Source organism: Cherax quadricarinatus, chromosome 50 (genome assembly GCF_038502225.1).
Source record: "Cherax quadricarinatus isolate ZL_2023a chromosome 50, ASM3850222v1, whole genome shotgun sequence".
NCBI classification, from domain to species: domain Eukaryota; kingdom Metazoa; phylum Arthropoda; class Malacostraca; order Decapoda; family Parastacidae; genus Cherax; species Cherax quadricarinatus.
Window position 1 is genome coordinate 21,826,303 of NC_091341.1, and position 17,431 is coordinate 21,843,733.

At 39.5% G+C, this 17,431-nt stretch overlaps 1 protein-coding gene and 1 long non-coding RNA gene across 2 annotated transcripts in view; one reads left to right on the forward strand and one right to left on the reverse strand.

Annotated features, from left to right (window-relative positions):
• The window catches only part of LOC128702047 (uncharacterized), a 46,515-nt gene extending 38,069 nt beyond the window's left edge, over window positions 1-8,446 (forward strand). The window contains exon 3 of the long non-coding RNA XR_011393352.1: window positions 7,882-8,446. This is a non-coding gene — a long non-coding RNA (uncharacterized lncRNA). The remainder of the gene's footprint in view (window positions 1-7,881) is intronic.
• A 147-nt stretch (window positions 8,447-8,593) lies between these two features.
• On the reverse strand, window positions 8,594-17,092 carry LOC128695427 (DNA repair protein XRCC4). Its single transcript, XM_070095501.1, has 5 exons — window positions 16,519-17,092; window positions 15,584-15,811; window positions 14,772-14,883; window positions 12,095-12,241; window positions 8,594-10,234 (listed from the first exon to the last, which is right to left on the reverse strand). Exons 1-5 carry the CDS (start codon window positions 16,642-16,644, stop codon window positions 9,747-9,749), a joined length of 1,101 nt encoding a protein of 366 aa, XP_069951602.1. The 5' UTR covers window positions 16,645-17,092; the 3' UTR covers window positions 8,594-9,746.
• Between the last annotated feature and the right edge of the window lie 339 nt (window positions 17,093-17,431).

A 17,431-nucleotide genomic window follows, 5' to 3' on the forward strand; every position in this document is an offset into this window, starting at 1 on the left:
CTGCCACGCTTCTCCAGTTCCCTCCACCCTTTCGCCCCCCCCTACCTTGGTACAGTCCAATACAGTTCCAATCTTTACTCATCCTCCCCCTACCATTCCCAATATTGTCTCCCATACGACATCTCTGAATTCCGAAACACTTGAAGCAATCTCTGAATATATTGCAGAGACCAAACCATCAATGGACACTGATCCACCTTCCGCTCTTCCTCTCTCCTCTGCTCCATCTGCGCAACTCCTTTCTTCACAGCGCACCGTTCCTTCGCTGCTTGAACATTTTCCACTGCCTCCGCATGTGGACTTTTCTAACCCTTCTAGTCCGTAGGAACCCTTACCTGCGGATTTCAAGTATCTTTATCATTGCCAATCATGGCCTTTTTACAGTGGAATATACGCGGCCTCAGGGGTAATCGGGGTGAGCTTCAGATGTTACTCTCCCAGTTTGCCCCTGTTGGTGTTTGCTTACAGGAACCAAAATTACACTCTGCTGTTATTTCTCACATCTCAGGCTATAATTTATTGTATTCTTCAGATCCTTTTCCTGATGGGACCTTTAATGAAAGTGCCCTTCTTCTCCGCACTGATATTCCGTACCATCAGCTATTTGTTCATACTTCGCTGCATTACACAGCAGCCCGTATCCACTTACATAGGTGGTATACGCTCTGTTCTTTATATCTCTCTCCTTCTCGGGCATTATCTATTCCGGATTTTGCCTTCCTTGTTTCGTCATTACCGCCACCGATTCTGTTACTTGGTGATTTTAATGCCCACCATTTCCTCTGGGGAGGGTCTCACTGTGATTCCCGTGGAATTCAGTTAGAGGCTTTTCTTGCCACCCACCCCCTCCATGTTTTAAATACAGGTACTCACACCCATTTTGATCCTCGGACTCATACTCTCTCTTGCATCGATCTCTCAGTTTGCTCTTCCTCCGCCGCATTAGACTTTACTTGGTCTGTTCTCCCGGACTTACATGACAGTGATCATTTCCCAATCATTCTTACTTCCCCTTCATATTCGCCACCTCTTCGCACCCCACGCTGGCAATTTAATCGGGCAAATTGGAACCTTTACTCACACCTGACTGTTTTTAAAGAGGTTCCTTCTTCGTCCTCCATCGATGAGCTTTTATACCTCTTCTCGTCCTCCGTTTTCACCGCAGCTTCTCATTCTATACCCCAAACTTCGAGCAGGCATTCTCAGAAATGCGTGCCTTGGTGGTCTCCTGCTTGTGCTCGTGCAGTACGTTTGAAACGCGCTGCATGGGGCAGGTACCGGTACAATAGAACCACAGAGCGACTCCTTGATTTTAAACAGAAGCGTGCGATCGCTCGCCGTGTCATCCGTGACGCTAAACGCACTTGCTGGCGAGATTATGTCTCCACCATCACCTCTGCTTCCTCTATGAGTGCAGTCTGGAAAAAAGTACGAAAACTGAGTGGTAAATATTCTCCTGACCCGGCTCCTGTTCTGCGGGTTGCCGGTGTTGATATAGCAAACCCACTAGATGTTGCCAATGAAATTGGCAATCATCTGGTCCGTATTTCTCAGGGACTCCATCTATGCCCCTCATTTCTTTCCTCAAAGTCTGCCAGAGAGTTAGCACCCTTGGACTTTTCTTCTCTCAGAGAAGAACAGTATAATGTGCCTTTTACACTTCAAGAACTGGAGGCAACACTCTCAGCTTGTCGATCATCGGCAGCTGGGCCCGACGACATTCATATTCGTATGCTACAACATTTACATCAGTCAGCCCTTGCAGTCCTATTACACCTTTACAATCTTATTTGGTCACAAGGAGTTCTTCCACAGCTGTGGAAATCCGCCATTGTTCTCCCTTTCCGCAAACCAGGCACTACGGGACATGAAACCTCCCACTATCGTCCCATTGCTCTTACCAGTGCAGTTTGCAAAGTAATGGAACGTCTAGTAAATAGACGTTTAGTGTGGTATTTAGAGACACACAACAGTCTCTCCACTCGTCAATATGGCTTTCGTAAGGGACGTTCTACCATAGACCCCTTACTGCGCTTGGATACGTATGTTCGTAATGCCTTTGCGAATAACCACTCAGTTATTGCCATATTTTTTGACCTTGAGAAGGCATATGACACAACTTGGAGGTATAATATTTTAGCCCAAGCCCACTCCTTAGGCCTTCGAGGCAATCTACCATCCTTCCTTAAGAACTTTTTAACTGACAGGCATTTCCGTGTTCGGGTTAATAATGTGCTCTCCCCGGACTTTGTCCAAGCTGAAGGTGTCCCCCAGGGATGTGTTCTGAGCACAACACTTTTTCTCCTTGCTATTAATGATTTGGCCTCTAGTCTTCCATCAAATATTTGGTCATCACTCTATGTTGATGACTTTGCTATTGCCTGTGCAGGCGCTGACTGTCACCTCCTTACAGTTTCTCTCCAGCATGCAGTCGACCGTGTTTCCAATTGGGCCACCACACATGGGTTTAAATTTTCCAGCACTAAAACCCACCAAATCACTTTCACTAGACGCTCTGTCATCTCTGATCATCCTTTGTACCTCTATGGCTCACGTATCCCTGAACGTGATACAGTCAAGTTTCTGGGCCTCCTCTTTGATCGTAGGTTATCCTGGAAACCTCACATTACCTCTCTGAAGGCAACTTGTCACAGCCGGCTGAACCTTCTTAAAACCCTTGCTCATCTTTCGTGGGGAGCTGATCGTCGAACCCTCCTTCACCTACATTCCACCCTTATTTTATCGAAACTTGATTATGGTGACCAGATCTATTCAGCGGCATCTCCTGCTACTCTCTCTAGCCTTAACCCCATTCATCACCAAGGATTACGTTTATGCCTTGGTGCTTTTCGCTCTTCCCCTGTCGAAAGCCTCTATGCAGAAGCGAACGTTCCATCCTTATCCGATCGCCGTGATGCCCATTGCCTGCGCTACTATGTACGCTCTCATGATCTCCGCAATCCTTCCATTTATAGAATGGTCACTGATATTAGTAGACATTCTTTATTTGTTCGCCGCCCCTGCTTACTCCGTCCCTTCTCTCTTCGCCTTCATTCGCTCTTGTCTTCTCTTCAACTACCACCTTTCTATGTACATGTAGCATCTCACTTTTCCCTACCCCCCTGGGAAGTTCCAGTTGTTCGAGTCTGTTCTTTCTCCCTCCCTTGCTCGAAAGCCCAACTGTCTACGGTCGCTTCCCGCTCTCTTTTTCTTGACCACTTTCACTCTCATTCTCATGCCATTGCTGTGTACACAGATGGCTCTAAGTCTTCTGACGGCGTAGGATTCGCAGCAGTGTTTCCGGACAGCGTCGTACAAGGGCATTTACTATCTTCAGCTAGTATTTTTACTGCTGAATTATATGCCATCCTTACAGCACTTATCCGTATTGCATCTATGCCTGTGTCATCATTTGTGGTTGTCTCAGACTCCCTTAGTGCTTTACAGGCTATACAAAAATTTGATACACCTCACCCCTTAGTCCTCCGTATCCAACTTTGGCTACGCCGCATCTTTACTAAGCATAAAGATATTGTTTTTTGTTGGGTCCCTGGTCATGTTGACGTACAGGGCAATGAACAGGCAGACACTGCTGCGCGGTCAGCAGTACATGACCTACCAGTTTCTTACAGAGGTATTCCATGTACGGACTATTTTGCTGTAATATCTTCCCACCTTCACACCCGTTGGCAACAACGTTGGTCTACTATGCTCGGCAACAAACTTCAGTCTATTAAACCGAGTATAGGTTACTGGCCGTCTTCTTATCACCAGTGTCGAGGTTGGGAGACTACTCTCTCCCGTCTTCGCATTGGCCATACTCGTCTTACTCATGGATATCTCATGGAGAGGCGTCTTGCTCCTCTCTGTGAGAATTGCCAAGCTCCATTATCAGTCAGCCACATTCTGTTGGACTGCCCACTTTATCAACGAGCACGCAGAATTTACCTCTGTCGTCGTCTTCGCCCCGCTGCTCTCTCTTTACCTTCCCTTCTCGCTGATGGACCCACCTTTCATCCGGACTCTCTTATTGACTTTTTGACAACGACTGACTTACTTCACAAATTCTGATACTTTCAGCCCTTTCTACTTGTATCTCTTGCTACCCTCTACCCCCGTACTATCCCCTGCCCCGCTGTTTTCTGTAACCTGCTGATCATCCCCCCTCCCTCCTGCCATCCAATTCCCTTGCTTCCTTCCCTACCCTGCAGCGCTGTATAGCCCTTGTGGCTTAGCGCTTCTTTTTGATTATAATAATAATATAATAATAATCCACCTTGACTGTAGTCTCAAATTTCAGACGCTGTATAGCCCTTGTGGCTTAGCGCTTCTTTTTGATTATAATAATAATAATCAAATTTCAGACACACACACACACAAAATTTCCAAGGAAGTCTCCAAAACAGTAGGCATCCTTTCAAAGATACAGTACCGTGTACCCCAATCAGCTCTTCTTGCTCTGTACCACTCTCATTTACCCTTACCTCACCTATGGTATTCGTACATGGGGCTCAACCACAGCAAATCACCTTAAATCTTTAATAACCCAGCAAAAATCTGCAGTGCAATTGATTACTAACTCCTGCATTAGACAACACACCACCACCACTTTTTCAAGAGTCTTAACTTGCTTAATATACAAAACATCCACACTTGTTATTGTGCCTACTACATGCACACCACTGGGTCACCATCTGGAAAGGACCTGGGCCAGGACAAGACCGGTGAACCTAAAACAACAAATACACACACAAAACACTACACTCAAATATAAACCCTCCTCTCAGACTACTACTTGATAACTATAACAGAACATACAGCCATAATACGGGATACAAATCACTCTTCGATATCCCTCGTATCCATCTCTCCATATGCAAAAATGCTATGCATGTAAAGGGCCTGAAGATCTGGAATTCAATGCCAGAACTCCCTAAAGGACCCCTGTTTGCAAATCAGTTTAAGGTCCTACATAGAAATCACCCCAAATTAACCAGACAAACTGTACCTCAAACCTACTAGTTGCTCAAAAGCTACTCAAAAAAAAAAAAAAAAAAAATAAAAATTTAAGACTTCTCAACTCTAAATTGTTTCAATTACATTACTACATATTGTGCTGAAGATTGCTCAACCACTTACTTCAGAATTATGATGCCTAAATTTCAGTTGCAAATAGTACTAAATTGTAATACATCATATTGTAAATTGCTTTAAATTGTAATCTTTATAAACTAATTCAACAGTGTAATTATTCTCCACTAGACTTATTAAAGCCATATAGCATTACCTAATAGAATATTCTGTTCTCTTGTACTCATAGTAACTCATCTAATGATCTGGTTTAGCGCTTCTTTTTGATTATAATAATAATAATAATATAATGACCATATGAACTGTTATTACCTCATTAATCTTAAGTTCATTTTAAGGTTTGCCCAAAATGCTCTGCATACAAAGGGGCTTTTGGCATGTAAACCCAACTATTATATTCCTCTTTACAACCATGTATCATGTCAAAATAAACTTCTTATTCTTAAAGGCTAATTAATGTATACATCAGGGGTGCACAATGCATCTTTAGCACTAATTACAACAGGGTTAAATCAAAGAATACATGTTTGCAAAACTAAAATTGTAAGGAGCACCTTCCACTACCAGGCAGTTTAAAAATGAACATGCAAATTCCACACAGACAGTGGCTCTGGCTAGGAAGCAGTTTTTTCTTATTGTTATAACAAATTGATGTTAAGTGAGGACTTACTATATAGTTCTGTATACAGATGACTTTTGAGTGATTGACATGCTTCACTCCCATATATATACCTCCATGGATGAAATTCTTTGTTTCCACAGATGCCTCAATGCAATATCCACCTTTTTTTTTTTCCCCCCTAGTCTATTCTGTGGTTCACATTGTCTTTCATATACTCATCTGTTAATTGTCCACTCCCAAATATTTCAGTACCTGTATGTATAGACTTCCATATTATTATCAGTAATAATAATTTTTCTTAAACATACTGGCCGTCTCCCACCGAGGTAGGGTGACTTGAAAAAGAAACACTTTCATCATCATTCAAACTATCACTATCTTGCCAGAGGCACACAGATACAATAGTTCGGATGTCCCTCCAAACAGCAAATATCCGCACCCCTCCTTTAGAGTGCAGACTCTGTACTTCCCACCTTCAGAACTCGAGTCCAGCTACCTGGAGTCTATCTGGACGGTGTTCCGGGGGTCAGTGCACCTGCAGCCCAGTACCTGACTGGTTTCCTTGAATTCCTTCACTAAATGTGACCTTGCTCACATTCCAACAGCACATCGTTTCAAAAACCACTTGCCTCCACTCCTATCAAACATGATCACACAAATGTGCTGGATGTCCAAGCCCCTTGCACACAAAACCTCCTTTACCCCCTCCCTCCAATTAAAAGGCACATTTTAGTCTCCTCTTATGATAGGCATGGCTTATGGAGGAAGGATTCTTCTCCAGTCCCCCATGGAGAATTATTATTATTAGTATTATCATCATGTTAATTATATACAGGAGGGATTGATGTAGTTTGGCTATTTAAAGAGGATGGAGTAGAGTAGTGATGAAGAGAGTGTATAAATCAAGGGTGGGAGAAAGGAGGGGAAGGGGCCAATCCAATAATGGTTGGAAGGAGGAGGTAATGGAGGCTTTGAGGCTAGGAGCATAAGCAGTAAACATCCAGTAAGCTTAATGAGCATGTTAAACCAGAATGAGTGGGGACAAATGTTTTTTTGGCTTGATGTGCCATTAGAAAGTGAAGCCAGGGAAACCAGTTACCCATACTCAATTCCTGGATTTGAGAAGAGCAGTACCTGAACTCTGAAGGAAATGTAAAGATACCTGGAGGTTGTTCCGGGGGTCAACACCTCTGAGGCCTGGCCCATGACCAGCAGTTCAGAGGTTCATTGGAATTGTGATGTCAGCTCACTACTGGCAAGAGAGTGATCCGATGAATGATAGTGAATGGGTTTTATTTTTGGGTCACCCTTCCTCGGTGAGAGAGAGCCAATGTGGTAAGAGAAATCCATATTTGTGGTAGCTCACTAGACCATGTCTCCATTAGGGTTCTGTTTCAGTTGCACTCACAACATACTGCAAGTGAGCCTGCCACATACCACATGTGAGCCTGCCACATACTGCATGTGAGCCTGCCACATGTTACTAATAATATTACATTATTATTACACTTAGGTCACACTACACATACATGTACAAGCACATATATACACACACTGGGTTTTCTATTTTCTTTCTAGTTCTTATTCTTATTTATTTCCTCTTATCTCCATGGGGAAGTGGAACAGAATTCTTCCTCCGTAAGCCATGCGTGTTGTAAGAGGCGACTAAAATGCCGGGAGCAAGGGGCTAGTAACCTCTTCTCCTATATATATTACTAAATGTAAAAGGAGAAACTTTCATTTTTCCTTTTGGGCCACCCCACCTCGGTGGGATACGGCCGTGTGTTGACAGAAAGAAGAAGAAAATAAGTAAAGTGCTTTTATGTTTTTGAAACGGTAGTAATTTTTTTTTATAAATGGGAGGTATTCACGGATTCAGTTAATTCCACTCGAAGTAGAAATATTGGTGGACTTTAGTGATGATGGGGCCACAAGGTTTCAAGTAGACAACTTAAGAAAAGGGCTATGTATAAAACTGATTTATGGTTCAGATACTTATGGCCAATGATATTTGATACTTCCAGACTTGAGTCCTGGAGGTGGGAGGTACAGTGCCTGCACCCTGAAGGATGGATGGAAATATGTTGCACTTTTTGAACTTTAGTATCAGCATGCCTCTGGCAAGACTGATGGAATGAGTGATGATGAAAGTGTTTCTTCTTTTTCAGGTCACCCTGCTTAGGTGGGAAACAGCCGATGTGGTAAAAAAAAAAAAAAACTTCCCTCTGATGTAATTTACATTAAGGCAAGTAACATAGTTCTGTCTTTTTTATTCTAATTTATTGAAGACTTAGTACAATATATCATCTACATTAAAATTTGCAGTAGTATTACATTTAATCACAAAATGCGACAGCAAGTGTATGTTTGTGTGCAAAATCTAATATCACAATATACATAAAATATCATAAAATTAGAAAATAAATATGTCCATCACTCCTACAACTTATTAATATCATTATTATTGTAGTCATAGGGAAGTGCTAAATCTGTAGGGGCCATACAACACCTTGGAAATGAAAACTAATTAGGTTAAATCCAATAAAATGGAGGGTAGCTTTTATTCCTTGAATCAACAACCCTTGATCAGCATCAAGGCCCTTCCCACTTCAAGGGACTTTCCTTGAATCAAGAGCCCTTAACCAGCATCAAAGTGCTTCCAGTTCAAATACAGTGGACCCCCGCTTAACGATCACCTCCCAATGCGACCAATTATGTAAGTGTATTTATGTAAGTGCGTTTGTACGTGAATGTTTCGGGGTCTGAAATGGACTAATCTACTTCACAATATTCCTTATGGGAACAAATTCGGTCAGTACTGGCACCTGAACATACTTCTGGAATGAAAAAATATCGTTAACCGGGGGTCCACTGTTCGTATTTATTTCTTTGCATAGTGTACAACGTGTAGTCTACATGTGGAAAATACTGTTAAGCATAAAGAAAGCCGCTAGCATGTATGAGCACATAAATATATATATCTATAGTTACACTTGAGCTGAGAAAAACATGAAAAGAAAAATAAATAATGGTTGACGATGCTGAATTGAGGTGGGAAGGACAGACGCACAGACAAACAGACAGGTGAGGGAAAACAAACAATTTGTGTATTATTGGCTTTCATGCATAGAAAGTTAATGTCAGTGCTTTCTAAGAGTTTATCCTAGTTACCACCTCTCATATTGCATTATTACTCCTACAATAAACATTAAAAAAATATAGTGTACATAAAAACAGGGAGAATCAAAGCTTTTAAATTATCCATGACACATACAGTAGATCATCAATAATTGCCAGAAGCAAGGGGCTAGTAACCCCTTCTCCTGTATACATTACTAAATTTAAAAAGAGAAACTTTCGTTTTTCTTTTTAAGTCACCTTTCCTCGGTGGGATATGGCTGGTTTGTTAAAAGAAAAAAATCATCAATAATTACCCAGCATCCTCAGGGAAAGAGTGTGCCGGATTTTTCAACAACTCCAAATGAGCACCTCAGTTTTTATGGTCCCTTTTTATTGCACATTCCTTTTTCCAGCATTATCTGTTTAGATGCCAGCTCCCACAAGACTGCCAGATAATGTTGGACACAGGACAGCCCATCACCTGATAACAGGTGATCTGCTACATTACACTCTATTTCAAATGCTGTCAAAATAATTACATTTTGTGTTTGTAATCGAAAATAAGTGCAGTGCATTATTTCTTTCATGCTTAGTTTTTATTTATCTAAAAACCCAATACAGTACTTCCCTTTCAGTGTGAAACCATAAAATACAGCTTAAGATTTTTGTACAAGGACTGACTAGCATACAATTAAAGCAATTAAAAGGCACATGTTTAAAAGGCACCATGATCAATGTAATCAATTTTTCTAAATAGCTAATATATTTTTCTTAGTCCTCTTGTCATTAAGCACAAATAGTATTACATAAAATATGTGAGTAACTAATTGTAACAATAATGTTGTTCATAAAAGGTAAAAAGAATAAAAATGCAATTTCACCGCTACGTCCCAACGTTCATAAAAAGACATATTTAAAAGAGCTCATCAATTATAGACTTTTGTGAGCTTCCTGGGTCTGCAAGAGACTTCTGTAAATTTCCACTTGAACTCACTGCTTCTGATGATTTGCCTTTATTAGCTTGAGAAGTTTTTAGGGAATGTGTACCATTTTTATTGGTCCCTTTGGGTATATTTTGCTTTTTAATGCTTGTAACTAAAGGATAAAGTTCAGCCTCTAAGCTGTCATTAAAGAAATCATCTTGGGAGCTCACAGCAGTCACTGGTTCCTTACCCTTGCCTGTCACATGCACAGTCCCTTTGGGCTGTTGTTTCTGTTTGGATGTTGAGCAGCTGACTTTGTTTTCTTCATCTGTATCCATGTCTTCTTTATCAGGATCATCAACATCAGTGTCTGTGTCATAACAATCACTATCACTGTTCCCATATTTGGCTTTCTTGGAGGGTTGAGAAGTTGATACTGTATACTCAGTTGCTCTAACGAGGCCTTCTGGTCTGCCTACTGGATTGATAAGAAAAATCAAGAAATAGTCAGCATTCCACAATTAAAATGCAATATACATATTTCCAAATGTGGCATAATACATTTTGTCATGAAAAATACATTCCAGCATATTATGAAATTACTGGTGTTTTCTTCAAGTTATATCTGTTAGTGGTTTTGGGAGGATCATCACTCATACCCAGGCAAAAAGCTTATATTTATAGTGCAAGATAATGACAAGTCAGATGAAGTCTGATCTATAAGCTATGAGAATGAGTATGATATAGACACAAAGGACTGAATGTTTGCGTAGGTAAATTACACACAGGTAACAGGCAAATGTCTTGTAGAATAATTACATGTAAGACTTGTTGCAAGATGCAACAAGTCTTACATGTAATTTTATGGGTGTAATTAGAAAAATCAAAATGTGTATGAAACTGTACTTTCAAGCAAGACAGTGAAAGTGTGAATGGTGCAAATGTTTCTTTTTTTTTGAGTCACCCTGCCTCGGTGAGAGATGGCCAGCATGTTAAAAAACTACAGAGAAAAAATGTTCCTAACATTAAGACTTTTTAAAGGATGAAAAGCTAATTTCTCTGAGATATTCCATGAAGTACAAATAGGAATAACAATCTGTCAGTAGTAATACATCAGTATATAGACTCTTTCTTTCAATGCACCAGCTGTGTCCCACTGAAGCAGGGTGGCCCAAAAAGAAAAACAAAAGTTTCTCTTTATGAATATAGTAATGTATACAGGAAAAGGGGGTTATTAGCCCCTTGCTCCTGGCATTTGTCGCCTCTTATGACATGCATGGCTTATGGAGGAAGAATTCTGTTCCACTTCCCCATAGAGATAAGAGGAAATAAAAAAGAAAACGCAGAGGGGTGTGTGTATATATACGCTTGTACATGCATGTGTAGTGTGACTTAAGTGTAAGTAGAAGTAGCAAGATGTACCTGAAATCTTGCATGTTTATGAGACAGAAAAAAGACACCATATAAAACAATTACAGGCTTCCGTTTCACACTCCCTTGGCAGGATGGTAGTACCTCCCTGGGCGTTTGCTGTCTACCAACCTACTACTTAGATGTATATAGACTGTCATCACTTTTTACCTAGTATGTCTGGTTTTCCCTACTCCTATGCATCTGTACTCCTTTACTCTCTGCAACACCAACTGCAGTAGGTAAAATCTGATGAGAAACAGATGTCAATGTGAAATGGTGGATATCATGTGTTTAAGATTCCATTTAATGCTTACAGTAATTCTACTGCCAGTACACAACATCATGAATGAGGTAGTTGAAGACCTTAAGGAGAAAACTCTAAAGTGCAGTTTATGTTCTATAATGGGCTGGGTCAGATGTCCATAGGATCACTGTTAACTTCTCTGTTACCAAGCTGGTCACCTTGAAGATAAAATAATATACAGGTAAGTGAGATCTGTATATTATGGCCTCAGTTAGATACCCTTATTAGCATATCTGTTGACTTTATACCTTTAACCCTTAAACTGTCCAAACATAGACCTACGTTCACGTGCGAAGTGCTCCGAATGTAGATCTACGTTTTATTTTAAATGCTTTCACATGTAAAAAAAAAATGTAGATCTACACTCGGAGCACTACGCAGATCTACGTTTGGACAGTTTAAGGGTTAATATACACTTGATGGTTTTGAGAGTTTTTCTACCTCTTCAGTCCTAGCCCTGGACCAGGCTTGTCTGGTCAACCAGGCTGGTGGCCTGCTGGCCCACATACCCATCAGAGCCTGGTTGATTCAGCAACTAGACAGAAATATAGAGATCTCTTTTATCTGCTTTTTAGTTTTCTATCAAAGTGTTTTCTCAAAATGTGTTGTAATAGGACTAACCTGTGCTGCTTGGGTGATTTGATTTTAAATGCTGTATTCTGAGTTTCTTGGCATTTATAATAGCTGCACACTTGCCATAAATCTCTTTCTCAAATTCCTCTTTTGCAATTACACTTCTTGCTGCTAAATCCATGGCTTCGTCTAGTTCTAAGGAGAAAAAATGAAGTGTGAAGCTTATAAAACTTGATTTTCTGAAGGTAACTTCAAAAGCAAATGTTGCATAATATAAATATTGTGACATATCAGAAGAGTCTTAGAATGTACTGTACGTACATGATAGTGCATGAAAATATTTTTAAAGATTTAAAATGATTGATAAATGGTTATAAATTTTATATTTTGCTTTAAGAGGCATGCCTGGGAATATTTCCTGAAAAAAGACCCCAAGAACTGCATTTTGAATACCAAAAGATGCATCTCAGAATCAGGGACTGTGTAATCCAGCTAGAATTATATCACAACTATTATTTACCCTTCCTGGCTGTGGTATGGTCATACTGCTCATCTGTGCTTATAACAGCCTTTAAAAGGCTACCTCATAACTAAGTGAAACCTTGTTTTAACATAAGCTTGGCCTCTCTACCTGCCTTTGATTTTCTATGAAATTATGTACTGATTATGACAACAATTACAACTAATAAATCCTGCTCCCTCAGAGTTACCAAAATAATAATCATATACCATACCATATTCCTCTCAACACAGCACAAACTGTATCTCCTTTCAGAGTTGAGCTGGAACTACAGTAGTAACTCATGGGAAAAGAGCTTAAGTTTATCTACAGGCATTGTGAGCCTAGTTACTAATTTTAATTTCAAAGCTTACTGACTGCTGTGAGAACATGAATCTTTAAATAGTCCACACAGATGCAATACTGAATACAGACTCTCCTCACTTAACAAGAGAGTTCCGTTCCTAAGACCACGTCGGTAAACGAATTTGTCGCTAAGCAAGGATCATACTATAATGGTAATGGGTTTGTGTCAACCATCTTTGATATTTTTTAGTGTCACCTTTGCACCATTTATAAAAATTTTTGTATATTTTTAAATGTTTATACAGTGAGGATAGTGAGGCTCAGGTTAGGTTGTGTAGAAGAGAGGGAGACTACTTCCCGGTAAAAGTAGGTCTTAGACAGGGATGTGTAATGTCACCATGGTTGTTTAATATATTTATAGATGGGGTTGTAAAAGAAGTAAATGCTAGGGTGTTCGGGAGAGGGGTGGGATTAAATTATGGGGAATCAAATACAAAATGGGAATTGACACAATTACTTTTTGCTGATGATACTGTGGTTATGGGAGATTCTAAAGAAAAATTGCAAAGGTTAGTGGATGAGTTTGGGAGTGTGTGTAAAGGTAGAAAGTTGAAAGTGAACATAGAAAAGAGTAAACTGATGAGGGTATCAAATGATTTAGATAAAGAAAAACTGGATATCAAATTGGGGAGGAGTATGGAAGAAGTGAATGTTTTCAGATACTTGGGAGTTGACGTGTCAGCGGATGGATTTATGAAGGATGAGGTTAATCATAGAATTGATGAGGGAAAAAAGGTGAGTGGTGCGTTGAGGTATATGTGGAATCAAAAAACGTTATCTATGGAGGCAAAGAAGGGAATGTATGAAAGTATAGTAGTACCAACACTCTTATATGGGTGTGAAGCTTGGGTTGTGAATGCAGCAGCGAGGAGGCGGTTGGAGGCAGTGGAGATGTCCTGTCCAAGGGCAATATGTGGTGTAAATATTATGCAGAAAATTCAGAGTGTGGAAATTAGGAGAAGGTGTGGAGTTAATAAAAGTATTAGTCAGAGGGCTGAATTATTATTATAATCAAAAAGAAGCACTAAGCCACAAGGACTATACAGCACAGAGGGCTGAAGAGGGGTTGTTGAGGTGGTTTGGTCATTTAGAGAGAATGGATCAGAGTAGAATGACATGGAGAGCATTTAAATCTGTAGGAGAAGGAAGGCGGGGTAGGAGTTGTCTTTGAAAAGGTTGGAAGGAAGGGGTAAGGGAGGTTTTGTGGGCGAGGGGCTTGGACTTCGAGCAGGCGTGCATGAGTGTGTTCGATAGGAGTGAATGGAGACGAATGGTATTCGGGACCTGACGATCTGTTGAAGTGTGAGCAGGGTAATATTTAGTGAAGGGATTCAGGGAAACCGGTTATTTTTATATAGCCGGACTTGAGTCCTGGGAATGGGAAGTACAATGCCTGCATTCTAAAGGAGGGGTTCAGGATATTAGCAGTTTGGAGGGATATGTTGTGTACCTTTATAGGTATATGCTTCTAAACTGTTGTGTTCTGAGCACCTCTGCAAAAACAGTGATTATGTGTGAATGAGGTGAAAGTGTTGAATGATGATGAAAGTATTTTCTTTTTGGGGATTTTCTTTCTTTTTGGGTCACCCTGCCTCGGTGGGAGACGGCTGACTTGTTAAAAAAAAAAATACAGTAGTGTACTGTATATTGTAATAAACAGAATAGAGGAAATCAGCTCTAATATACATTACATATTTAGGTATGCATACTGGTCAGAGACCCCATCGTAAGTCCGAGTCGTTGGTAAATGAGTACATCGTTAAGTGAAGAGAGGCTGTACTGCAAACTCATCTGGCTATTTTCACAGAAAAAATTATAGCCATTTTATTGCAAACAAAGCTAACAAACTACTTTACACACTTTTGGATTTCTCGACCAGTTCATCATTAAGATTGTGAATTTTCTTTGACTTTGATTGCAGGTCATGAATAGCTCCCTCCAGTGTTTCACTGACTGCAGCCTCGTAGGACACCTGCACAAGATGAAGAGGCATGTTATTATCATTATCATCACCATCATCATGGGGAAATAGAAGAGGCATATGATACTAAAAATAATAAAGTATTCATTTACTGTTTACAGAAAAGAAAAATCTTTGCAATACTCATAATTACAAAGTGCCATTCATTAAGAGATAAGTATTCTGGTTTTAAGCTAAAACAGAAATGATAATGTTTTATTATTATTGCTAACTGATACTTTTAGTGAAGAACAATATTTGTCATTAAAGATTTAAATGTGAACAGAATAGTGCTACTGTAAGTCCATTATATCAAACAATGGTTCCTGGGATAACTGTCCCCATGATTCATTCTTCGACTGGGACTTATAAACTGAAAGTTCGCGTACATTATTAAGAACTATTAAGAAATATGTAGGAAAATATAGTTAAGTTTATATTGATTTTTTTATTATTAACACCTTTTTTTATTAACACACCGACCATTTCCCACCAAGACAGGGTGGCCCGAAAAAGAAAAACTTTCATCATTTTATATTGATTGTACATAGAAATTTGTATGATTTACTTGTCGTCTAGCATCTTCAGTAAACAATGAAAAGACAAGTAATCTTACAAGTGTGCAAAACATTGAACAGGCTTCTGTTTCCCACTCATAATGTTTTTAATACATTATATGTGAGTCTGGGATATAAAACTGAAATAAGCTTACCTTCTCAAGTTTAAATTTTCCTGTTCTAAAATAAACATTCTTTTTTGGAAAATATTGCTTCCACACCAAGTTTTCTTCTTGAACTGCAAATATGTCTTCTTTGACATCTTTTTGTTCATCAGCACGTATGTTGTATGAGACAGCCTTGCTTAAGAAGGACAAGTACTCTTGAGGAGTTTTTTTAAGATTCTGACTCCATTCAATCACTGAGTTGTCACTAGGAGTGAGCTGAAATAAATAATTGTATAACAACAGTTTGATGAAAAATTTACAGTTATCATTATTGTTATTACAGTACGTACTTTCATTTTTATTATTATTATTATTTTATATTTCTGGCTCATTTAGTACTGAACAAAATTTTGTTCAGGTTATTAACCCAGAGGGCTAGTAAATCAGGATGCGACCCACAGCAGTGACTAACGTGCAGGTAACTGTTTACTGCTAGGTGAACAGGGACAGCAGGCATAAGGACACATGCCCAATGTTTGACCCGTGCCAGAGAGTAAACCTCAATCCCTCAGAATGTGAGCTAAGGATGCTATCAACGTGAGAATTCCCTAATGAGTTACAAACACCCCTTACTAACACATGTGTAACATCTGGGTATCTTGATTTTGTAGACAATATATTGACATAAATGAAGACTGTAGAATTATAAACATAACACAGTAGAAGATGAGGTAGTCAGTCTCTCAATGGTATTAAATGGCATTAATATACTACTACTTACTGAGCCACGAACACCACCTACTGAGTTACGAGCATTTATTTGATTTTATACAGGCACACATCTGCTAAATCTACAGTAGATAATTGTTGGTCTTGCAATTAAACACATACAAATAGTAATGCCAACACTAAATAATGTATATCAGCATACAAACAGTTACAAATATTAATTATGAACAACCTGACGACTTAAAGTAGTTTACCTTTAACATGAAGGAATTTGCCTTCTCCACTATAACAAATTTCAACTGGTTTTCATTTGCTGATTTGAGTATTTGTGTATAGATGTAAGAACAAGTGTCATCAGAGACCAGCTTCCTGAGACCCATAGTGGTAACTTATTGGATCTTGTAAGTAATATATGCAGAACTGCCTTGGGAAACTTGTATGATAATGAGATTTTCGGATCTTTTCGCCTTGAAGTACGTGGAGGGCACTGCTTCTTCAAAATAGTTGCAGTTTACTGAGAGGTTTCCAAAAAATCATGTTTTTGCTTTTTACTAGTTTGTTGTTGGGATTGTTAAGGGCCATCAAAGCTTACTTTTATTGCGCCTTGCCTCCTGGTTAGGGAAAAATATGTTGGCCAAATATGTGTGAGAATAGAAAGGAAATATAGTGTCTCCCGGAAAGAGACAAACTGCAAAATTAAATTCTCAATTTATGTCATGTGGACCACAGGTTTAAACACCAGCAGTCAGGCGCTTTACTCCCCGAGGAAACACGTCGGCATATTAATGCTGTCGCTGAAGTCCGTTTTTTTTTTCCCCTTGTTGTGGGTTATAAGGGTCAGTGACAGCTTACGTTGCACTGAGCCTTGTTTCCTGATTAAGTAACTTTATTCAGGTTAACACAAATACAGTTACATAGATTATCATACTATAAAGGATAATACTAGGAATAAGGTAAAAAGTTATTTATATTTACATAAGTGTTAGCTAAAAAAAATAAAAAACCATTCTTCCTTTCTGTCACTACATTCATTAGGAACCTTTTGGCTCTCTTCTTGAACTGGTTCATGCTATGACTGGCTTTGACATGTGCAGGCAGTCTGCTCCATTTCTTTATTGCTGTACAATAAAAGGTGTTTGAAGCCTGGCTACTGACTGGGTACTACAA